Below are 24,430 nucleotides of genomic sequence, written 5' to 3'. Positions count from 1 at the left end.
TTTATTTACCATGTGAACTCATGAAGAATATCCTGAAAGTATCAACTCATGTCCTCTTGAATTAATGTATGAAAAAAAAAAAATAGATGCAAACATCAACATCCACTTTCAAACATGCAAGCAAGCCAATTTCCTATGGAAATGTCTGACCTGAGAATGTTTCAAACAGGGAGGGCATTGGGACATCAGCCGTCCCTGCCTGTATAATCCACAAGAGAGGGAGTCTAGAGCTAGCTGGTTACACTCGATTGTGCCAGAGAGGAAGAGGCGAAGCGAGAGGATTTACTCCGCCCACAATCTGTCCGAGTGAGATTAGTCCTTTTTCTGTACGGAGGTATATGAGGGTGTCGGAAGTTGAATTACGTTAGGTTTATTTGATCGAATAGAAGTTTCGTAATGTTTAGGCTATTACACATGTATTGATATAAGATAATGAACGTGGCATTCTGGCAACTTTGAGAAAAACGACTTCGTTGTGCATGTTAACACTCGTGTATGTCCTCTCGTTGGCTAGAATGGTCCCACTTGATCGCGCCTGCCTTCCATCATTGAGGGCATATATTTCCATCGTTAAAGTGGTCACTCGGTTATCTACTCAAATATAGATAATCTTTGATAGTGTTCAATATTTCAAGATGTCGTCGCTGGAACAGAGACTCTCCAGAATCGAGGAGAAACTAAAGCAAGAAAATAAAGAAGCTCGTAGAAGAATTGACCTCAATATCGACATGAGTCCACAACGTTCACGTCCGAGGCCAAGTGAGTATCCGTGGGGGAGTCGGTAACCGAGAGAGGACAGGGAAAATAAGCGAAAGGAGAGGCAGAGAGGGGGTGTAATAGGCATATGCTGCTGCTGTTAGTTAACATGCTAACAGGCTAAATGGATAAACAAATACCCCAGCTCGGGACGTTTCCCTGCCCATAGATGTCATGCGTGTGCATGTATATAACATATCAACAACTTTTTGAAACTATGTAAGCCAGCATTTGATATCAGTGCAACGTTGTAACAGAAACCACTCCATTTAAATCCCGAACTGTGTTTTGGTTCGGTCCTATCAACTGCTGGCTAGCAGCTAGCCCTAGCAGGCCTTATCATCCATCCGTCAGACAATTTGTTGTTAATTTCTCGGCACGGAACAATTCGCTGTCTTTCAGTATTTGACATGTATATCTGGTCTAATATGGTTCATTAAGCAGACATGGCTTGTGTGTATATACATTTCTAGCGAAACTTCCAGTATGATTTTGACCGAGTCAATGTTAGTAGCCAGTTAGCTCGAAAAGCGAACGTTAGCTTAACGCAGCTTGCCAGATAGCTGGTAAATTTGTTCACGCAACTAAAACGTTCAAGATAGCTAGCAAGCTACCCCTGAAAGTGGCTCTTGTCACGTCACAAATTGCACGAATATTGTGCTGTTAGTAAATACAACACTAAACGGCTTATCTTTTTGGTGTTTCCATTTTCTAAACCAATTATATATGTCTGATAAGCCCGTGATTTGTTTCGCATGAATGCTGTTCTCATATTTTGGGCATGATGGATATTTCGGCAGTCTTGTTAATCTTTGGCAGATAATGTTTTGGTCATAATGTAGACGAACACATCTGGCATAATATAACTGGCTAGTTAGACTTTTCCAGCCAAGCCACCAAAATGCACCATGTGGAATTTATCCCAACAGCCCTGATTTAGGATCAGTTTACAGGTATTTGATGTTTTCTTCTCACTTATTTTCCCCAACAAATCGGACAACGTGAATGATCCAGTGGTGTTTGCTTTACAACCAGCCTCATTGGAAAGCTAAAGGCACGGGAAAACAAAGATGGTGTGGTAATGCCTCCCTCTTATCTTTGACGAGCTCAGCATTTGAGGTGCTAGTGGTTTTTATTTTCGCGCACACAGAATATCAACTGGTGTATCTGAGGTGCTCTTGATTGATTGAGCCTTCCTTCATTTTGTTTTGTGTGTGCGTGTTAGTATGGGGTTGTAGTTCATTGGTATGTGTGTGGTAGTTTATTGGTGAGTCTCTGTGGGTGTTAGACAGGGTATGTATGTGTGAGTGAGTACCTGGCACTGAACAGTGCAGTAATGTGCACGTGTGTATTTTCTCTCCTCTGTCCAGTCATCGTGATCCAGCTCAGTCCTGCTCCAGTTCCTTCCCAGCGTGCAGGTATCATTCAATCATTGCTCTCTCTCTCTGCCACTGCACCCTCCATCCTTCTCTCTTTCTCACAATCCATTCTTTATCACTCTCCTTTCTCTCCCCATCTCCATGTCACTCCTCCTATTCATTAGCAAGGGAACATTTCACCCTCAGTAGCTCAGAACAGAACGTACAGAGGCTAGTAACTTCATATATTCTTCAGATGGTTTCACCAAACCTGAATGACTGGCCTGAATGATACCTTACCAGCGCTTATACATTGTCCTTAGTTTTGAATGTAGACCTAAATGAATTGCAGTACACAACACACAGACAATGTATTCTCCTCTCACAAAATATGTGTAATAGGCTAAGGCTATTGTTGTGTAAAATTGATATTTAGCCTTAAATTGTGTACAGCACACCTAAAATATTCTAAGACTATTCTGACCCGTTTTTTTTTTTTCAAGTGGCCATTTGCACTGTATCCCCAGTTGGTCGCCACTCTCACCTCCACTCTAATCTCATTCTCCCTCCATCCCTTCTTCTCCATGTGTGAGTGCCAGTGGCAGGGCAGTGCAGTGAGTGTGTATGCCTGGGTGTGTGTGAGGATATTATTAACCCCTGTTTTGCTGGATGCAGAGACACGGTGCATGTAGCTTCCTGCACGGTTTTTATTAGTCTAATCCAGCATCCCACCACCGGTTGGTCTGTAGGAGTGCTGCTGTGGCCAAATCTGACCTCCTCTTCATGTCGGAAGACTTGTCCTTCAGTCTGTTTGTCTGTCATGTCTTCCATCCAGGCTGGGCCTATGTATGTGTCCAAGCTGGCATTCTCTTTGCTCTGCAGTTCAGGCTGTCTGACAAGTCCATTTCTGTCTTGTGCGTCTGTCGGTCTGTTTCTTCCATGCTCTCTTTCTCAGGGTCAGATAGTGTTCTTTGTGCGCTAACTAAGCATTCTCTCCTGGCATCCCTCTTGCAGTGGCACTGTCAATTGCCAGAGGTGCCTAAGTGGCTGATGTGTGTGTCTGTCTGGATCTAGTATGTGGAGGACTGTCTGGTCTTTGCCAAACCAAGAATTGCCCTGAGTCTACTACTAACCCCCACTAACCGATTCTCTCCAGTGAGCAGGTCCTGGCTGCAGGTGATTGAACCAAGGATAAAAGCTACTGCCTGGCGGTTCATTTTTCTCTTGAAAAGGCGTTTTAAAGAACTGCTCAACACTACAAACCAAAGGCTCCAAAGGGTGCCCTCTGCCAAATGGCCCCATTCACAGATTAGGAATGGTGCGCTCTTCACACAGTGTATAAAACATGTATGAATTGATTTCATCTGAAGAAAATACATTGAACGGTCTGAACTGAGGGTTGGTGGGGATTCTGGAGCCCTCTCCATGTCCTCTTCGGGGTGGTCTCTGAGGTCAGAGATCACTGAGAGCGCTACAATGTTCTGCAGCAGAGGGTCCACTCCATTTGGTGCTGCTAGCTAGATACTGACTGAGCAGCAGTCTGAACGCATGGTCTGTTTGTGTGGTTGCATGGCGGGTCAATGCTAACACTACTCTCATAGCTGGTCTCCACTGCTCAGTGCTCACCCTGTCTATATCCCTTTGAAGTGTTGTCTCCTTGAACAAAAACACTTTTTGCCTTTGTGTCAAATTAGGAAGTAAAAATGGATCGATTGAACAAGCCTTCAAGTTCAGTTGAAGTTGTTTACCTATGCTTTGCTAATATACAGGCTAAGGGTTGTCTTGCTGTTGCTAATACTTTAGGAATGTCTTGTCGAAGTGTTTTGTATTGTGGTCTATAGACATTCACAGCCGACCTCTGTTGTAGACTGAACTGATATCGTTCTACTTACACTGGCCTGCTCTGTCTGTCCGTCAAGGTGAAATTGAGCATGGACTGTTTTCATTCACACCATTTCCCCTTATAGTGCACTACTTTTGACAAGGACCCATAGGGCTCTCATAGGGCTCTGGTCTATAGTGCACTAGGGGGGGCATTTGGGATGCACACTAAACGTGTACAAACTGAGAGGCAATGGGTGAGACCTTGAAGTAGAATGACACTGAATTTTATAAGCCAATCTATACTGTGCTTTCAGAAAGTATTCAGACCCCTTCACTTTTCACACAATTTGTTACGTTAGCCTTGTTCTAAAATGTATGACATTTGTTTTTCTTCATCAATCTACACAATACCCCATAATTACTCAGGACTTTGTTGAAGCACCTTTGGCAGCAGTTACATCCTCAAGTCTTCATGGTTATGACGCTACAAGCTTGGCACACATGTATTTGGAGTTTCTCTCATTCTCTGCAGATCCTGTCAAAGCTCTTTCAGGTTGTATGGGGAGCGTTGCTGCACAGCTATTTTCAGGTCTCTCCAGAGATGTTCGATCGGGTTCAAATGCAGGCTCTGGATGGGCCACTCAAGGACATTCAGAGACTTGTCCAGAAGCCACTCCTGCGTTGTCTTGGCTGTGTTAATCTTAGGGCTGCAATCCCGTTAACGGGATGATATGACAACAGCCAGTGAAAGTGCAGGGTGCCAAATTCAAAACAACAAATCTCATAATTAAAATTCCTCAAACATACATGTACAGTGGGGCAAAAAAGTATTTAGTCAGCCACCAATTGTGCAAGTTCTCCCACAAAAAGATGAGGGGCCTGTAATGTTCATCATAGGTACACTTCAACTATGACAGACAAAATGAGAAAAAAAAATCCAGAAAATCACATTGTAGGATTTTTAATGAATTTATTTGCAAATTATGGTGGAAAATAAGTATTTGGTCAATAACAAAAGTTTCTCAATACTTTTATATACCCTTTGTTGGCAATGACAGAGGTCAAATGTTTTCTGTAAGTCTTCACAAGGTTTTCACACACTGTTGCTGGTATTTTGGCCCATTCCTCCATGCAGATCTCCTCTAGGGCAGTGATGTTTTGAGGCTGTTGCTGGGCAACATGGACTTTCAACTCCCTCCAAAGATTTTCTATGTGGTTGAGATCTGGAGACTGGCTAGGTCACTCCAGGACCTTGAAATGCTTCTTACGAAGCCACTCCTTCGTTGCCTGGGCGGTGTGTTTGGGATCATTGTCATTCTGAAAGACCCAGCCACGTTTCCTCTTCAATGCCCTTGCTGATGGTAGGCTTTGTTATTTTGGTCCCAGCTCTCTGCAGGTCAGTCACTAGGTCCCCCCGTGTGGTTCTGGGATTTTTGCTCACCATTCTTGTGATCAGTTTGATCCCACGGGGTGAGATCTTGCGTGGAGCCCCAGATCGAGGGAGATTAGCAGTGGTCTTGTATTGCTTCCATTTCCTAATAATTGCTCCCACAGTTGATTTCTTCAAACCAAGCTGCTTACCTATTGCAGATTCAGTCTTCCCAGCCTGGTGCAGGTCTACAATTTTTTTTCTGGTGTCCTTTGACAGCTCTTTGGTCTTGGCCATAGTGGAGTTTGGAGTGTGACTTTGAGGTTGTGGACAGGTGTCTTTTATAATGATAACAAGTTCAAACAGGTGCCATTAATACAGGTAACGAGTGGAGGACAGAGGAGCCTCTTAAAGAAGAAGTTACATGTCTGTGAGAGCCAGAAATCTTGCTTGTTTGTAGGTGACCAAATTCTTATTTTCCACCATAATTTGCAAATAAATTCATTAAAAATCCTACAATGTGATTTTCTGGATTTTTTTTTCTCATTTTGTCTGTCATAGTTGAAGTGTACCTATGATAAATTACATGCCTCATCTTTTTAAGTGGGAGAACTTGCACAATTGGTGGCTGACTAAATACTTTTTTGCCCCATTGTATCTTAAACTGTTTTAAAGGTAATCTTGTTGTTAATCCCACCACAGTGTCCGATTTCAAGTATACTTTACAGCGACAACACCACAAACGATTGTAAGGTCACCACCAAGCCACAGAATAAACACAGCCGTTTTCCAACCAATGATAGGAGTCACAAAGAGATAAAATTAATCACTAACCTTTTGATGATCTTCATCAGATGACACTCATAGGACTTCATGTTACACAATACATGTATGTTTTGTTTGATAAGGTTCATATTTATATTTTAAAAAAGTTTACATTTGTGCGTTACGTTCACTAGTTCCAAAAACATCAAGTTATTTTTGCATTTTTTATTTATTTATTTATTTCACCTTTATTTAACCAGGTAGGCTAGTTGAGAACAAGTTCTCATTTGCAACTGCGACCTGGCCAAGATAAAGCATAGCAGTGTGAACAGACAACACAGTTACACATGGAGTGAACAATTAACAAGTCAATAACACAGTAGAAAAAAATAGTCTATATACAGTGTGCAAAAGGCATGAGGTAGGTGAATAATTACAATTTTGCAGATTAACACTGGAGTGATAAATTATCAGATGGTCATGTACAGGTAGAGATATTGATGTGCAAAAGAGGAGTAAAGTAAATAAATATAAACAGTATGGGGATGAGGTAGGTAAAATTCGGTGGGCTATTTACCAATAGACTATGTACAGCTGCAGCGATCGGTTAGCTGCTCAGATAGCAGATGTTTGAAGTTGGTGAGGGAGATAAGTCTCCAATTTCAGCGATTTTTGCAATTCGTTCCAGTCACAGGCAGCAGAGAACTGGAACGAAAGGTGGCCAAATGAGGTGTTGGCTTTAGGGATGATCAGTGAGATACACCTGCTGGAGTGCGTGCTACGGGTGGGTGTTGCCATCGTGACCAGTGAACTGAGATGAGGCGGAGCTTTACCTAGCATGGACTTGTAGATGACCTGGAGCCAGTGGGTCTGGCGACGAATATGTAGCGAGGGCCAGCCGACTAGAGCATACAGGTAGCAGTGGTGACCTGCATAGCCTCATCGATTCAACAGAAATACTCAAATGTAGATGATAATACAAGTTATACACATGGAATTATAGATATACCTCTCCTTAATGCAACCGCTGTGTCAGATTTCAAAAAAACTTGACGGAAAAGGCATACCATGCAATAATCTGAGACGGCGCTCAGAAATAATACAATTAGCCACCATGTTGGAGTCAACAGAAACCAGAAATTACATGATAAATATTCCCTTACCTTTTGATCTTCATCAGAATGCACTCCCAGGAGTCCCAGGTCCACAATAAATGCTTGATTTGTTCAATAATGTCCGTTATTTATGTCCAATTAGCTACTTTTGTTTGCGCGTTTGGTATACATATCCAAATGCTTTCTTCGGTCAAAAAGTTATATTACAGGTCGAAGACACATTTCAAACTAAGTACAGAATCAATCATTAGGATGTTTTTATCATAAATCTTCAATAAAGTTCCAACCGGAGAATTCCTTTTGGAACGCAAGTCGATATCACGTGGAATGTGCATGATCAGGAAATGGCTCTCTGCCAGTAAGCTGACTCATTCAGCTCTTATTCAGTCCCATAACACAGTAGAATCCTCATCCAAGTTTCTAAAGACTTGACATCTAATGGAAGCCCTAGGTAGTGCAACTTCATTCATATCCCAATGTGAATTCAATTTGGCCTATTTTGAAAATCCACCAACCTCAGATTTCTCACTTCCTGTTTGGATTTCTTCTCAGGTTTTTGCCTGCCATATGAGTTCTGTTATACTCACAGACATCATTCAAACAGTTTTAGGAACCTCAGTGTTTTCTATCCAATACTACTAATAATATGCATATATTAGCAACTGAGACTGAGGAGCAGGCTGTTTACTCTGGGCACCTCTAGGCAGCTTTCATCCAAGCTACTCAAGGGTGCTTCTACAGCCATAAGAAGTTAAGGATCTCTCTGCACTTTGCTCTGTTCATCTTTCCCTCGATCCTGACTAATCTCCCAGTGCCTGCCTCTGAAAAACATCACAGAATGATGCTGCCACCACCATGCTTCACCGTATGGATGGTGCCAGGTTTCCTCCAGATGTGACGCTTGGCATTTAGGCCAAAGAGTCCAATCTCTATTTCATCAGACCAGAGAATCTTGTTTCTCATGATCAGAGTCCTTTAGGTGCCTTTTGGTAAACTCCAAGCGGGCTGTCATGTGCCTTTTACTGAGGATTGGCTTACGTCTGGCCACTACCATAAAGGCATGATAGGTGGAGTGCTGCAGAGATGGTTGTCTTTCTGGAAGGTTCTCCCATCTCCACAGAGGAACTCTGGAGCTCTGTCAGTGACCATCGGGTTCTTGGTCACCTCCCTGACCAAGGCCCGATAGCTCAGTTTGGCCGGGCGGCCAGCTCTAGGAAGAGTCTTGGTGGTTCCAAACTTCCTCCATTTAAGAATGATGGATGCCACTGTGTATTTGGGGACCAATAATGCAGACATTTTTTGGTACCCTTCCCCAGATCTGTGCCTCGACACAATGCCTCAGAGCTCTACGATAAAGTCCTTCGACCTCATGGCTTGGTTTTTGCTCTGACATATACTGTCTGCTGTGGGACCTTTTTATATAGACAGGTTTGTGCCTTTCCAAATCATGTCCAATCAATTGAAATTACCACAGGTGGACTCTAATCAAGTTGTGGAAACATCTCATGGATGATCAATGGAAACAGGGTGCACCTGAGCTCAATTTCGACTCTCATAGCAAAGGATCCTAATACTTATGTAAATAAGTATAAGTTCTGTTTTTTTGGAATACATTTGTAAAAATGTCTAAACCTGTTTTTGCTTTGTCATTATGGGGTATTGTGTGTAGATTAAGGAAAATTGTTTATTTAATACATTTTAGAATAAGGCTGTAACACAATGTGGAAAAAGTCAAGGGGTATGAATACTTTCTGAATGCACTGTAGACCTGTAACTGTCAGTGTGTTTTTTTGAATAGCCCATCAGTGACAGGGAGTTAGTATTGGAGCGCTGGGATTTTGCTATGTGGCTACATATCCTTAGGTCTCTCTCTGTGTCACTGTTTGGTCAAAGAGCTAGATAGATTCCACTACAACGCTGACCTCTTCAATGCTGTAAGCTCAATGATCATTAAGAAGAGAGATGAGGAAAGAGTGGAATTGATTACAGTAACACTAGTCTGGGTGCCAGTCTGTTTCTGACAACGACAAGTTTCCTAAAGCAAAAACGGTCTAAAACAGACTGGCCCCAGGCTATAATAAAGCACAGCCCCAGTCTTCTTCTTTTACCTTCCCTTCTAAATGATCCTCCTCTCCTGCTCCCCCCCAGCTCTTCAGCTGCCCCTGGCTAACGACGGAGGGGGGAGTCGCTCCTCGTCCTCTGAGAGCTCACCCCAGCACCATTCCTACCCCAGCCGTCCGCGACACATGCTCAACCTGCCCACGCCACAGTACGGCCTGGTGAAGAGCCTGGAGAAGTAAGACAAACAGAGCATACACACACGTGCATGAAGCAGATGCACACTGAGCATTCATGTTCTGGAAAGGGATACCGAAAGTAAAAAATAAAAAATAAATAATACAAAAAAAAACGCTTCCATATACACGCATGCGTCAAATGACGCACCTAACCTTTTTGTGTGTCTGTGCCGTGTCCCCTTAGTGCGGAGATAGACCAGAAGCTGCAGGAGATCATGAAGCAGACAGGCTACCTGAAGATCGACGGCCAGGTAAGGGACTATCATTGCCTGAATAAATGTTTTGTATTTCTCTCTACTCATTAAAATAATGTGCTGTTTTGACAAGGGGACACCATTATAACTGGATATCATACACACAGCATTATGGGTACTGTAGTACATCATGCTACGTATTAGAGGTCGACCGATTTGTGATTTTTCAATACCGATGCTGATTATTGGAGGACCAAAAAATCCGATGCCGATTAATCGGCCCATTTCTTTTATAATTTTTTTGTAATAATGACAATTACAAAAATACTGAATGAACACTTATTTTAACTTAATATAATACATCAATAAAATCAATTTAGCCTCAAGTAAATGAAACATGTTCAATTTGGTTTAAATAATGCAAAAACAAAGTGTTGGAGAAGAAAGAAAAAGTGCAATATGTGCTATGTAAGAAAGCTAACGTTTCAGTTCCTTGCTCAGAACACATGAAAGCTGGTGGTTCCTTTTAACATGAGTCTTCAATATTCCCAGGTAAGAAGTTTTAGGTTGTAGTTATTATAGGAATTATAGGATATTTCCCTCTACCATTTGTATTTCATTAACCTTTGACGATTGGATGTTCTTATAGGCACTTTAGTATTGCCAGTGTAACAGTATAGCTTCCGTCCCTCTCCTCGCTCCTCCCTTGGCTCGAACCAGCAACACAGCGACAACAGCCACCATCGAAGCAGCGTTACCCATGCAGAGCAAGGGGAACAAATACTAGAAGACTCAGAGCGAGTGACGTTTGAAACCCTATTAGCATGCGCTAACTAGCTAGCCATTTCACTTCGGTTACACCAGCCTCATCTTGGGAGTTGATAGGCTTGAAGTCATAAACGGCGCAATGCTTGACGCACAATGAAGAGCTGCTGGCAAAACGCACGAAAGTCCTGTTTGAATGAATGTTTACACGCCTGCTTCTGCCTACCACCGCTCAGTCAGATACTTAGATACTTGTATGCTTGTATGCTCAGTCAGATTATATGCAATCTAGGACACGCTAGATAATATCTAATAATATCATCAACCATGTGTATTTAACTAGTGATTATGATTGATTATTTTTTATAAGATAAGTTTAATGCTAGCTAGCAATTTACCTTGGCTTATTGCATTTGCGTAACAGGCAGTCTCTTTGTGGAGTGCAACGAGAGAGAGACAGGTCATTATTGCGTTGGACTAGTTAACTGTAAGGTTGCAAATTGGATCCCTGAGCTGACAAGGTGAAAATCTGTCGTTCTGCCCCTGAACAAGGCAGTTAACCCACCGTTCCTAGGCCGTCATTGAAAATAAGAATGTGTTCTTAACTGACTTGCCTAGTTAAATAAAGGTATTTAAAAAAAATCGGCGCCCAAAAATACTGATTTTCGATTGTTATGAAAACTTGAAATCATCCCTAATTAGTCGGCCATTCCGACTAATCGGTCGACCTCTACTACATATGCCATGTATGTTTGTCATTGACATGTTGTGACTCGTCACCTGTTTCCCTCCTCAGCGGTACCCAGCCGAGGTCAGTGACCTGATCAGCGAGGGGGAGATTGGCAGCGGTACGTGCGGTCAGGTGTTCAAAGTGCGCTTCAAGAAGACGGGCCACGTCATCGCCGTCAAAGTAAGCCTTGTCCTCCTCCAACTACAGCTTGTTGGCATTAAGACAATATACACTGCTCAAAAAAATAAAGGGAACACTTAAACAACACAATGTAACTCCAAGACAATCACACTTCTGTGAAATCAAACTGTCCACTTAGGAAGCAACACTGATTGACAATAAATTTCACATGCTGTTGTGCAAATGGAATAGACAACAGGTGGAAATTATAGGCAATTAGCAAGACGCCCCCAATAAAGGAGTGGTTCTGCAGGTGGTGACCACAGACCACTTCTCAGTTCCTATGCTTTCTGGCTGATGTTTTGGTCACTTTTGAATGCTGGCGGTGCTTTCACTCTAGTGGTAGCATGAGATGGAGTCTACAACCCACACAAGTGGCTCAGGTAGTGCAGCTCATCCAGGATGGCACATCAATGCGAGCTGTGGCAAGAAGGTTTGCTGTGTCTGTCAGCGTAGTGTCCAGAGCATGGAGGCGCTACCAGGAGACAGGCCAGTACATCAGGAGATGTGGAGGAGGCCGTAGGAGGGCAACAACCCAGCAGCAGGACCGCAACCTCTGCCTTTGTGCAAGGAGAAGCAGAAGGAGCACTGCCAGAGCCCTGCAAAATTACCTCCAGCAGGCCACAAATGTGCATGTGTCTGCTCAAACGGTCAGAAACAGACTCCATGAGGGTGGTATGAGGGCCCGACGTCCACAGGTGGGGGTTGTGCTTACAGCCCAACACGTGCAGGACGTTTGGCATTTGCCAGAGAACACCAAAATTGGCAAATTCGCCACTGGCGCACTGTGCTCTTCACAGATGAAAGCAGGTTCACACTGAGCACATGACAGACGTGAGAGTCTGGAGACGCCGTGGAGAACATTCTGCTGCCTGCAACATCCTCCAGCATGACCGGTTTGGCGGTGGGTCAGTCGTGGGGTGGCATTTCTTTGGGGGGCCGCACAGCCCTCCATGTGCTCGCCAGAGGTAGCCTGACTGTCATTAGGTACCGAGATGAGATCCTCAGACCCCTTGTGAGACCATATGCTGGTGCAGTTGGCCCTGGGTTCCTCCTAATGCAAGACAATGCTAGACCTCATGTGGCTGAGTGTGTCAGCAGTTCCTGCAAGAGGAAGGCATTGATGCTATGGACTGGCCCGCCCGTTCCCCAGACATTAATCCAATTGAGCACATCTGGGACATCATGTCTCGCTCCAGACCTCCATGGGTTGATAAATTTGATTTCCATTGATCATTTTTGTGTGATGTTGTTGTCAGCACATTCAACTATGTAAAGAAAAAAGTATTTAATAAGAATATTTCATTCATTCAGATCTAGGATGTGTTATTTTAGTGTTCCCTTTATTTTTTTGAGCAGTGTATAATAGTACTGGATTGCATTTTAAACAAGCAGTCTGAAAGCACGTTACATTGTCTGGCAGGGGAGTCACTTCACTTTCATTATTAGCACCTCATGTCTTGAGGATGAAAAGTCTGTCCTTCCGGCCTCCGCTCTGTTTCTGTTGTCCTGAATGCATTGTCTTGTTGCTGTTTGACACTTACGATACACTATACTTTATTGTCCATTTAGATGGAAATTCATTTAGTGGTGTCCGCATACAAACACAGCACAATACATTACATGCAGTACCGAAAACTGGAAAGTTGGTACACATTTTCACATATTCAAAGTCTCTGCAGCCTACTGCCTGACTGTGTATTGGGTCTGCAGCTGTCCTATGTCCCACTGTTCAACAGCCTAGTGGCATGAAACTAGCCTTGCTCCTATTCTTGCTGAACATTGGGACCATTAATCGCCTTCCGGAGGGCAGCAGCTCGAAACGTTAGGCCCATTCTGTTATGCAAGTGATGTGTGGATGTTCTATTGCCGCTATTTGGGTTTAGGCCATAGCATTGGTTTTTCCTACTGTGGCAGAACACATAATTCCATAGCAGCTGATTTGACCAGAGGATATAACTGTTGGCGGCAGCCCTGGGCTGTTTGTCCGTTCAGTATCGCTCTTCTTTTTTCTATCGGTTTTTCTCTGGGCTTTGCCTTCCATTGTTTATCCTCACACAATGATAGTAATTATACTGTATCGTCACTGCTACAATTAAGCCGCCCCCCCATGTTTATCTTAACTGTTTAACTATTAGGAAGTCAGTCACTACTAGTCTATGGGGAGTTGCTTACAATGCTTATTCTTGGTATACACAGTCATGGTTACAAGCACAAACAACATGGCCTACAGGGATAATGGCAGACACTGGAGCCTGTAAATGATCTATTATAGCGATGCTATTTAATATGTAGAATGCTATTGTTTGTTTCAGCCTTAACTGGCTGGTATAAACATTATAATCAGTGTGTTCTGTTAAAATACATAGGCCAAGGCCTCCCGGGTGGTGCAGTGGTTAAGGGCGCTGTAATGCAGCGCCAGCTGTGCCACCAGAGACTCTGGGTTCGCGCCCAGGCTCTGTCGTAACCGGCTGTGACCGGGAGGTCCGTGGGGCGACGCACAATTGGCCTAGCGTCGTCCGGGTTAGGGAGGGTTTGGCCAGTAGGGAAATCCTTGTCTCATCGCGCACCAGCGACTCCTGTGGCGGGCTGGGCGCAGTGCACGTTAACCAAGGTTGCCAGGTGCACGGTGTATCCTCCGGCACATTGGTGCGGCTGGCTTCCGGGTTGGATGGCGCTGTGTTAAGAAGCAGTGCGGCTTGGTTGGGTTGTGTATCGGAGGACGCTATTTGGATGAGGGGGTGGTGGGAATAGGTTTGGATGTGGGGGGGGGGGCAAGGATGGGGCTGTGGAGGTAAGATGCTGGAAACAGCTGATATTCTGGAGTGAGGTAGGTTACTATGGTTACCCAGAGACAGATTGGACCATGAAGCACTTATAGTGGATAATCCCCTTTAAATCTCCTTTTTAGTGTAGGATTAGTCCTAATCGGTGTCCGGGAAACTGGCAGTATGTGATTGGCTAATGGTTAAATGCTAGACAGGTGTGCGGGGCGGGCGGCATTGTAAATTAGTGATGCCATCCAGTTGCTTGAAGTTCTCCCTCAACTAAAATATCAACGTTCAATATTGATGACTGATTTATTGTGTGTGTCACCAGCAAATGCGCCGGACAGGAAATAAGGACGAGAACAAGAGGATTCTGATGGATCTGGATGTTGTGCTGAAGAGCCACGACTGCCCTTACATCATCCAGTGCTACGGCGCCATAGTTACCAACGTGAGTCACATGCACAGATCATTTAGTGTTTCACTGTTCTGTTTAAAATGCCAATGTTGTGTGACTGACTGTGATTGGTCTTCAGACGGATGTGTTCATCGCAATGGAGCTGATGGGGACGTGTGCTGAGAAACTCAAGAAGAGGATCCAGGGGCCCATCCCTGAACGCATCCTGGGAAAGATGACTGTGGCAGTGAGTCTCTCCATCTCATCTATTATCTCTTGCTCTGTCATACCCTCTTTTCAGGCTTTGAGCTGAAACTCAAATTCTGAATAAGAAATTGGCCTTCATTTTCAATTAGGATTCTTTAAGTTCAGTTTATCTCCTGAATTTAGTTCAAATGAAATTAACCCCATCCCGTAAAGAGTGTTCACCTTCTCTTCAATGAAGTAGTGTGTTACCCTTTGTGTCTACAGATAGTGTCGGCTCTGCTGTACCTGAAGGAGAAGCACGGTGTGATCCACCGGGACGTGAAGCCCTCCAACATTCTGTTGGACAACAAGGGCCAGATCAAGCTGTGTGACTTTGGCATCAGCGGACGACTCGTCGACTCCAAGGCCAAGACCCGCAGCGCCGGCTGTGCTGCCTACATGGCTGTGAGTCACCTTGGTGGACACACACACTACCATTACATTCTACCACGTTTAACCTACCGAAGTGAAGGCTGCCATTTTAAAGCGCCACTATTTTTCCACCTGGGTTGCACATACAAATGCTGAGTTCTGCTGTCCTCTGTAAATGTTTTTAATTTCCCTGTGTATTGGTACAAGAAATGCAGTTTCCCCCTAACCCAAGCCTGTTTCTGTGTGTCCCCAGCCTGAGAGAATAGACCCCCCAGATCCCAGCAAGCCTGACTATGACATCCGAGCAGACGTCTGGAGCCTGGGCATCTCTCTGGTAAAACACCCACACTACTGCATCACACCCTATTCCCTATGTAGTGCACTTCTTTTGGTCAGTCCTGTACCTTCATATGTGGCCCTGGCTGAAAGTTGAGAGCCTTACCTACCTTCTACGCTTTGACACTTCTCAATGTCCCGTCATCCATCTGAAAGGATCAAAATGGGTGTAAGCGATATGATAATTGCTCCATCAAGCCTTTTGGTAGGCAAGGTATAGGTATACTTACAGAAAATAACTTCCTGCCACAGTGTGACGAAATAAGTTGTTCGTTGTATCTGAGAATGTTAGGACTCATACATCAACTCGCAGAAGGATTTGGTCTGGTTGCTGTGGCAGTCTGGTAACCACAACAACAGACATAGCGACAGTCGCAACAAGAAAACTGACAGTCACCGCGACCGTCTACAGACATTCCACTGGAGTATAAATTAAATGTTGTTTTGACCAGCGACACTTGTCGCATTCTAATTGTCTACAGACATGTCATTAGACCAAGTATAAACTGGCCTTAACGCTGTAATGTGTCACCTCGGCCTGCAGGTGGAGCTGGCCACAGGACAGTTCCCCTATAAGAACTGCAAGACTGACTTTGAGGTCCTGACCAAAGTGCTGCAGGAAGACCCTCCCTCGCTCCCCCTCAGCATGGACTTCTCCCTCGACTTCCAGTCCTTCGTCAAAGATTGGTGAGACAAAACACACTGTGTGACTCATTGAGAGAGTTTATTATATATTTCTGCAGTCTTACTGCTCTCAGAACCAGTCTCTACAGTTGCTAAGTAATATCAAGTGCTTTTTGTCTGTTCATTTTTACGTCACTGACTGCCTCTTTCCACAGCCTCACAAAAGATCACAGAAAAAGGCCAAAATACCACAAGCTGCTCGTAAGTCTCTCCAGCTATTCACACACTGATTAACCACCACCACTCTAAACCATGATTAGGGATTACAAGAAAGAGACAAAGGGAAGAATGTTGTCTGAATTAAATGTTTAGTAGAAGAAAAAAAAATCTGTACATTAGAGAAAGCGAGTGGACGCAGTGTTCTAACTCTCATCTCTTCTGCCCTTCCCTTCCTTCTCATTGTTATCCCTCTGTCTCCCCCCTCCCCCAGGAGCACAGTTTCATTCGGCGCTATGAGGTGCTGGTGGTGGACGTGGCGGGCTGGTTCCAGGCGGTGATGGAGCGCACTGAGTCACCGCGCAGCAGCCAATGTTACAGCCAGCACCAGCTCCACTCGCTCTTCAGCAGGTAGCCCCCGGCCACTGGAGCCTACAGCCGGGAGACCCCGGAGAGGGACGGAGACACGGAGTAGGCCTAAAACCCTAGACAGACAGACTGGCTCTGTGAATTGATTGATTGAGTCTGGTTGATTGACTGATTGAGTCTGGATCAGGACAGACAGACACGCGGGAGAGTAGAGCTTCACACTGTAGTTCGGCGTCATCAGAAGATGTACATTATTATCGTGAACACCTTGGCACATACTGTAGGTTACTCTAATGCATGCTCACTTTTCCATCCATTAGATACTGACGTACAGTAGTGATACTGTAAATGCATTTACGTGGTTAAACACATACAGAAATACTACTCACTCACTAGTCATATCTCACGCTCCTGTATAATCTTGTTCAGCTCCAGCTCAGGCCCTAGTCAAAGCTACGGGGTCTGACAACAGAGTAGTCGATACACACTGGAGCTAATTTCTGCTACATCATGTAGTGTTAAGACGATGTAAAAGTCCCTACGGCAAGCCCAGAGGCCCAGTTTCATCCACAGTGATAGCTAGGCTCAGAAGTTGAAGGTTCCGTGCAATATTCAGCCGGGTGTTTTATTTCTATACTTACTCTTCAACAGGTTGTGTATGAGTGTGTGTACTAAGACACGAGTGTACGCTCACTTATGGATGGCATATAGCTGTCCCACTGTAGCTCTAACAGACCAACTAGACCCGCTGTATTTGTTTCAGTCTGGATGCAGTCTGGTTTTTAACCATAGGTTTGAAAATACTGTAGATTACGAACTTTGATTCAAATGCTTAGAGAGAATATAAACAAGTACATGTTCTAGCAGCTTTGAATTGGGAAAAACTGCAAAAAAAAAGACCAAAAAAAGTAGGGTTATGCGTAGCTCTGTAGAAAAGGTGTTTTGCATTTATTTATTTAGAGTTCAGGATGGTTTTGAGTGGAACTGGATAACAGGTGGAGGGATACAGAGGAGGAGAAAAGGATGAGGGGAGGACAAAAGTCTGCCTTTTATCAGACTTTGTTTACTTAATTTACCCCAGCTGCTGTGGTGAAACTCAGTCAGGGAAACTGTACTGCCAGGTAGATGAGGAAAGAAGAGGCTGAGTGGCATTGTGTTGCTTTTTGTTGAATAGAAGTGTTACAAAAGAAAACAGTTTGGAGGGGAGTCGTGAGTTATTTTTGTTAAGAAATAGGCAAGAGTCCCTTTACAAATAATACAATAACATATTTTTGGCTGTGGAGCATTTCAACCCTCCCTCTCCGCTCTTTCTCAATGCCACTCAGCCTCTCTTCTTTCATTCTTTCTGCTGTTCCATCTTTTAGAGGCTCCACAGTTTTGTCAAACCAAAGGTGGTAGTTGTCGGTTGAGTGTGTCACACAGGCCCTCCTGACTGTTGCCTCCCCTCCTGCAGGGCCAAAGCCAGGTAGAGAAGACTACTACCCCCCCCATTAGGAGTTTGCAAGATGGCACTGACCGGTCTGGGATCAGACTTCCCCAACACACACCAAGCCAAATCCCTGCTAGACACAGACAGGAGAGGGAGATCAACGGTATGTCAGAGAAATGGAGAGAGGGAACCGGAAACGTTGACTATGAATATGTGCAGAAGAAGAGCTAGGGAGAAGCAAGATTAGGAAAGAGTTGGATAAAAAAAAAGTATTTGAGATGGAAGGATGAGGTGAAAAGTAACGGAAGGATAAGAAAGTGAGACAGAAGGTCAAGAGGGGTACGTGACAGAAGGTTTAGGGCCGTCTCGAGCTAGTGAGGGAGGAGTGACTGAGCAGAGAAGTGAGTGGTTTGATAACAGAGATGTGAGGAGAGAGATTTTGGAGCCCTGAATTCAGCCATAGGCAGGCTATAGAGCAGATGTTGAAGCTAGCTGGACATTGTAAAAGCTTTCAATGGTGTTTCACCAATATATGAATTATGATTTTTAGGGCGTGAATTAGGATTTGTGTTTTGATTGTTTGGTGTTCTATTCATTATTGTATCTTTCAAAAAATATTTAAATATTTATTACATTGCTACAACTGCTGCTACATTTTTTTAATCTAGACTCTGCTGTCTAATTGTCCCCCAAAGGACAAATACTTATCTTTTTAAACCAAATAAGTGAAGTAATGCAATGTCTTTACAGTTACCAAATACAGAAAAGCAAGTCTGATGATGGTGTGAGGGAACACTGACCGAGAACTAAACCCATAGATGAGTAGCATAGGTTAACGTCACAAAACTAATCCACACAATTGATGTACACCTCACCTGTCTCTAACAATGTAATAGTATGTTGTAGTCACAATTATATCGCACTACAGCACCGCAAAGTCTAGTCGTTAATAGTGAAGGAGTGTCCGTCTGTCCGTCCTGACCTGTGAACCTTGACCTTTTGCTCCCTGACCTTGGACATTGTAGTCCAGGGTCACCCTGATTTAGAATGGTCTGTCTGTCTGTGGGCCTCCTGCAAGCTCAACCCTTGACGTTACACACCAAAGGTGTCATCAACGAAAACGAGTTATTGATATTCTAATTGATTACTAGGACTACGATATATTCAGAGTTTCTCTGTAGCTAGTGAGGGATAGGGGGAGGGGGCACTTTAGGGGTAGCAATGCCTGTGTGTGTAGAATACAGAGAGAGACTTGTACTCTGACAAAGCCCGGGCACAGCAATCACACCCATTCAGCCAGACAGACCTATTTACTGTGTAAACTGGTACTGTAATAAGCCACTGCTCACCATCACCAAGTATTGGGAGAGTTCAGGAGATTGGCTGTGTTGCAGGTAGAATATACTAGTTCTCTTATTGTTGTGGAATAGAAAACAGTGTTGGTTATTTTTGTTATGGTTCAGGCTGCAATGTTCTGTTTGTTGCCCAGACACAAATCATCATGGACCTACTTTAAACCATGGCTCTTCGATTTTGGTTCTATAGGCAATCAGGTAGTAATGACAGACACATTATTATACAATCTAGGCTGCCTGGCCCACTTGCTCAAAGTTTTAAAATACTGACTTTATGTACTTCTATTAGTACTATTTACATGCTCTCTACACCTTGGGTTGTCCAAAATCACTAGAAAGTGCACTCTACTCAGTGCACCCTATTCTCCCAGTCTTGGCTGTCCAGTGCTGTGTCAGACCCAGTCTCCCACTGTCAACCTTCTCTTTCGTTTTGCTGATGTCTGTTTACAAGCGCACACGTGGTCTGTACGTGGTTTGAAAACACCTGACAGGTAACTGTGCCACTCTTCACCTTTCTGAAAACAGCAGGAACTTTTTTTTTTTTGGTTTAGTCCAAAACCAAATTACTTGGGTGTTTTAGTGTGTGTGTGTGTGTTTGTAAAATGTATAATAATAAAAACGTTTGAATACTAATTCTAACCCATTGCCAAGGACAGCGGTGGCGCGCCACACACACACCAAATGTAGGCTATAGACAGTATGTCACCAGTGATGCTGATTGACTGCCGTTTAGTGGCTTTGTGTGTTCTTAGCAGGCAGTGGCAAAGCCAGCGCTGTTAGATGTACTCTGGTAGGGTGCCTCTGAAATCACACCCTTTGTAGTGCATTACTTTTATCACCAGGGCTCATAAGACCCTGGTCAAAAGTAGTGCACAATGTAGTGACTAGGGTGCCATTTTGGATGCACATAATAGTCTGCTGCTGCGCTGTACCTTGGGGGTGGGAGGGTGTGTCATCGCCCCATCTGTAAGTAAAACCAAATATCATTTTCACTATGCAGTCATTCAAATCCGTCAGCTTGCTGTACGTTAGGGAGTCCTCCTGTATATAAACATATGGTGATGAAACTGGACTTGGTGACAATATGAGATCTTCTCCCTAGTACGGTTGAAATCATGCCTTCAGCTAGTCCAGAGGGGAAATGAGTAAAGCGGGAGACGTGTTTGAGTGAGCTGACTATTTAAGGATTGTATTGGGGTTGGGGTGGGGCCGTCTGGTTGTAGTTTTTGGGGTGGGTTAATTGGGGTTTGCGAGTTGCTAGTCCAATGCTGTAAGTATATCAATTGCATGTTATTGTCGCTGATGTAACTGCTATTGATTTTAGATTATGTTTGGGGGGGACAAAACTATATATATTTATAATTTTTACAATTTTTTTTGCAAAATGTTTTAATTGTGTACTTAGGAAAAGACACTTTTGCCTTTTATGTTCTCTTGACTTGTTTTCAATCTGCTATTTGCCATATACATTTTTACTTGTATTGTCATTTAGTTGGTTTCATGGCGAGAAGGATCGTGTATAGATCTTAGCAGCAGACTTTTTTGTTGTCCGTTCCTAAATGTGCCGTGTGTCTTTCATTCAATTAGCTGTGAGAGTGAGGATGGATGGAGGGCAAGGTCTGTGTCTTGGAAGTGTTTTGTCTACCAAAAGTCTGATTTATTATTTACCTTTTTCGTCCATTGTTTTTATTTTATTTTTTACAACTTTCATTATATTCAGGGAAAAGATGACACCAAATTGAATAAATACATTTCCAGATGATCCTTGAGAGCGTTTGAGATGGAGAGTGTAGTTGAAGTCTTCTTTCTGTCGTTCCGGAATGCCGGGGTCAAAGGTGTCTTTTTCTCGCAGAGCGGAATGATCACGTTCACAGCTCCGTTTAGCCACTTCTTCACCCTGTGTTGCTGTGAAACCTTGGTCCTCCGATATCCTCTTAACTGAATTAGTTTTATTTTTTTCCATGATCAAAATATCATGATTGATTGTTTCTCGGTTTAAATCTCTTGTGTGCCATTTAATTTGTTTTATTTCTACCCAGAAACCTCACTTTGTTTTTGTGGTTCTCTGATGCTGTATTAAGCTGTATGGTCAAACTCTTGACTACATTTGAAATGGCACCCTATTCCCTAAATGGTGCACCTGAAGTAGTGCACTACATCGGGAATGGGGTGCCATATGAGACGAAGGCAACGAGAGAGCGTCTTATTAATGCTGAAATTATCACGAATGGCGTTTGCACTTGGGCAGCTTTTGAGTCGAGTGGGGAGGAGTCGTTGGGAGCTCTTTCGGGTTGCAGACGTCCAGTTTGACCAATCACAGACCTGCGACTGGCAGAAAAAAAACTGATTTCAACAATGTATATGTATGTTCACTATTTATTTATTAGTCTGTTTTATATATATATTTTAAGCCAAACAAGACACACATGGTAAAGATAATTGTCTGTCTGTCATTGGCCTTGCCGTTGATACAAAAGCCAAATATCAAACCACACTAACCCACAGGAAACATTGCTATTATAATGGAGTGGGTTTAACGTCTAGATAGTGTATGCTCTTTTAGTACTGGCTTGGCTGAGCTGTAGGATGTCTGTATACTTTAGTGTGTGTGCACTCATTTCATTTGAAATCCTGCTCAGTCAAGCCAAACAGAGGTTATGGTTTAAATCTTAACATTTACAACATGGGTGGTATTAAAGAGAGTGCTATGCTAACAACCACTTAAGTTAGCTCCTATTGTTTGAAACTTGGATTGGTTTTACACAAGTAATGAATTACCCTCCTGAAACAGACGAGCAGTCAACGTTTTTATGCATACTATGACTAATAGTTTTCTATTCCGAAGTGGATTGATTGGCTCGTATTTAACCTGCACTCTGTATTGAGGTGGAAACCCTTTTAAAATGTTGGTAAAGAATCATTTGCTTGTTCCCTAGGCTTTCTAAATGCAGTATTGCATGACTTGCCCGATTTGAAAGCGGGAAATGGTGTACTTTTTCCATCTCCATTGCAATTCCATGGCTTTTTGTTTGTTCTGACGGTTGTATCAATCTACACAGCTACTGTCTCTCTGCTTTTCGTTGTCTTTTCCTCTTTCAAACAGAATAAATGCCATTATATTGTGAATACCTCAGGATTTTTTGGGAGACAAATCAAATAAAGAAAAGAGAAGTTGCTGAGATGTTACATGAGTCTTTATTGCCTGAAGCCTGCCTGCCTCTTATGACTCAAACCATGTTAGTTTTATAAAGCTTAAGCATATTATGTTCAGTAGGAGTCCTACAAATAGATTGGGAAAAGCTGTAATTTTTGTAAAGCATGAAACATTCCTTATTACATGTGTCAATTGAAAACAACTAGAATGTTAGGAAGGTTTAATTTAATGCATTTGTCTATTACATTGTGTATAACATTTTGTGAATTTAACATTGATTATGAGATCGAGCTACTGAAAAAAACAATGCAACCGAAGGCCAAACAATGTTGATTTACTGTCTAATGGATACCCCTGTTCTACTTTTGACAACTGAGATCCTATAAAAATGTCTAATATGTAGTGAGGTTGAACTAAGGTTGCTATAGTATTTTTGTTACAAAGCTAACTTTTTGATTTGCTTGCTTGCCTCATCAAAAAAATACATACTGTTAACAGTTGAAGTCTATGGCCTGACCTCCAGATACATGTAGGCTACTCAGACTGCAGAGGACATGTCATTAGAATGGTCTGGCTCAAAAGGATGGTAGGGCCCACAGTTTACTTTTAATAACCATTATGCAATGTATTAAGTTTAGGCAACATCACAGAATAGTCCTGTGTAGTGTAGCCATCCATTCTCTCATGAGATTTGGCAGTACAATAATATTAGTCAAAATAACACTTGTCTGACGGTAAAAACAAGGTAGGTATTAACAATGCTTTATGAGGCTAAAATGTTCTTGACAAAGGCCACAAATTTGGTTAGTCCAGGAAGTATCAAACGTATCGGGGGCCTGATCCATACCTTGGACACCAGGGATGTATTCATTAGGCAACAAGTGGAAGAAAACAGGGACTACCTGGATTTGTCCAATAAGAAAGCTACCCTTTTTTGTTTTCCAAAATGCTTTGTGTTGCCTGCCCTTATGAATACGACCCAAGTGACTGGAATTCTTTGGCAAATCAGCGACTTCAATCACTCAATTAATTAAAGTCTGAGTGCCTATCTGCATAAGCCCAAAGTACATTCCATGGTCCCCCAGCCATTCTTGTCCAGTATTGCTCTCCCACCTCTGGACTCTTGAGATGATGCCACAGATGATAGCTGGGTCTATTTCATACTTTCCCCCCACCTTTTTGATAATGGCCACTTGTTACTTCATTACCTCATTCTTATCATCGTCAGACATTCTCTCAGATGCATGCATTCCTTTGTTAGATTCTAATTCTCAGAGTCAAAACTCACCGGACACTATGAAAGCTTAAACCAAGTTTATTCTACCCAGAGGGTCAATACAGCTGCATTAGACAAAGACATGGTTTCACCCGTGGTAGTAAACATACCCCACTTTGGGTGGAGTCTCCTCCTTATCGCTAAACATTGCATCCTTATTGCAAGGCAGGGAGCTGAGTGATCTGGGCCTTAAACGGTTCGTCCCTTTATCAGTACTGTCACATGTGATTGTTTCCCCTACACTCAGCCCCTCCCAAGCTTCATTATGGCTCCCCTCATGTCTCCCCTCATGTCTCAGCACAGTGAACAGCGGCACTCAGTTCAGCACTGCGGAAAGCAGCGGTGAACTGTGACTATTGTTCCTAGGCCTTCAGTTGGGGAATACATTTCCAATACGTCATATAAAAACAGAGGATCACAATGCGCCTGGCCATTCTAGTGCAGGAGAAGCACACAGACAAAAGAAGCTTTCTGATGACAAAATTCAAACAGGCCTGAGCCGTGCCTTGGGCTGCAGCTCAACGAGACAGCACAC

General features: G+C 43.3%; 1 protein-coding gene across 2 annotated transcripts; it reads left to right on the top strand.

The window, feature by feature from the left end:
* Window positions 1-240: 240 nt before the first annotated feature.
* Window positions 241-22,641, top strand: LOC110493585 (dual specificity mitogen-activated protein kinase kinase 7). 2 transcript variants are annotated; one of them, XM_021567942.3, is made up of 12 exons: window positions 241-759; window positions 2,127-2,174; window positions 9,336-9,483; window positions 9,669-9,735; window positions 11,240-11,353; window positions 14,453-14,572; window positions 14,658-14,765; window positions 14,990-15,169; window positions 15,390-15,470; window positions 16,017-16,159; window positions 16,312-16,357; window positions 16,587-22,641. In XM_021567942.3, exons 1-12 carry the CDS (start codon window positions 636-638, stop codon window positions 16,725-16,727), a joined length of 1,320 nt encoding a protein of 439 aa, XP_021423617.1. In that variant the 5' UTR covers window positions 241-635; the 3' UTR covers window positions 16,728-22,641. The 2 variants fall into 2 exon arrangements, with proteins under 2 accessions (XP_021423617.1, XP_036805445.1); XM_036949550.2 differs by lacking the exon at window positions 2,127-2,174.
* The last annotated feature ends 1,789 nt before the right edge of the window (window positions 22,642-24,430 follow it).

This window comes from Oncorhynchus mykiss, chromosome 17 (genome assembly GCF_057628025.1).
Source record: "Oncorhynchus mykiss isolate SJ-2025 chromosome 17, ASM5762802v1, whole genome shotgun sequence".
Lineage (NCBI taxonomy): Eukaryota > Metazoa > Chordata > Actinopteri > Salmoniformes > Salmonidae > Oncorhynchus > Oncorhynchus mykiss.
The sequence above is the reverse complement of the archived record's forward strand: the minus strand, read 5'-3'. Positions and strand labels throughout refer to the sequence as shown.

Bases quoted from the DNA above. Each gene is read 5' to 3' on its own strand.
- LOC110493585 (XM_021567942.3), top strand. From the start codon at position 636: ATGTCGTCGCTGGAACAGAGACTCTCCAGAATCGAGGAGAAACTAAAG. The intron at 9,736-11,239 runs GTAAGGGACTAT...TTCCCTCCTCAG, and splicing joins ACCTGAAGATCGACGGCCAG to CGGTACCCAGCCGAGGTCAG. The intron at 11,354-14,452 runs GTAAGCCTTGTC...GTGTGTCACCAG, and splicing joins GCCACGTCATCGCCGTCAAA to CAAATGCGCCGGACAGGAAA.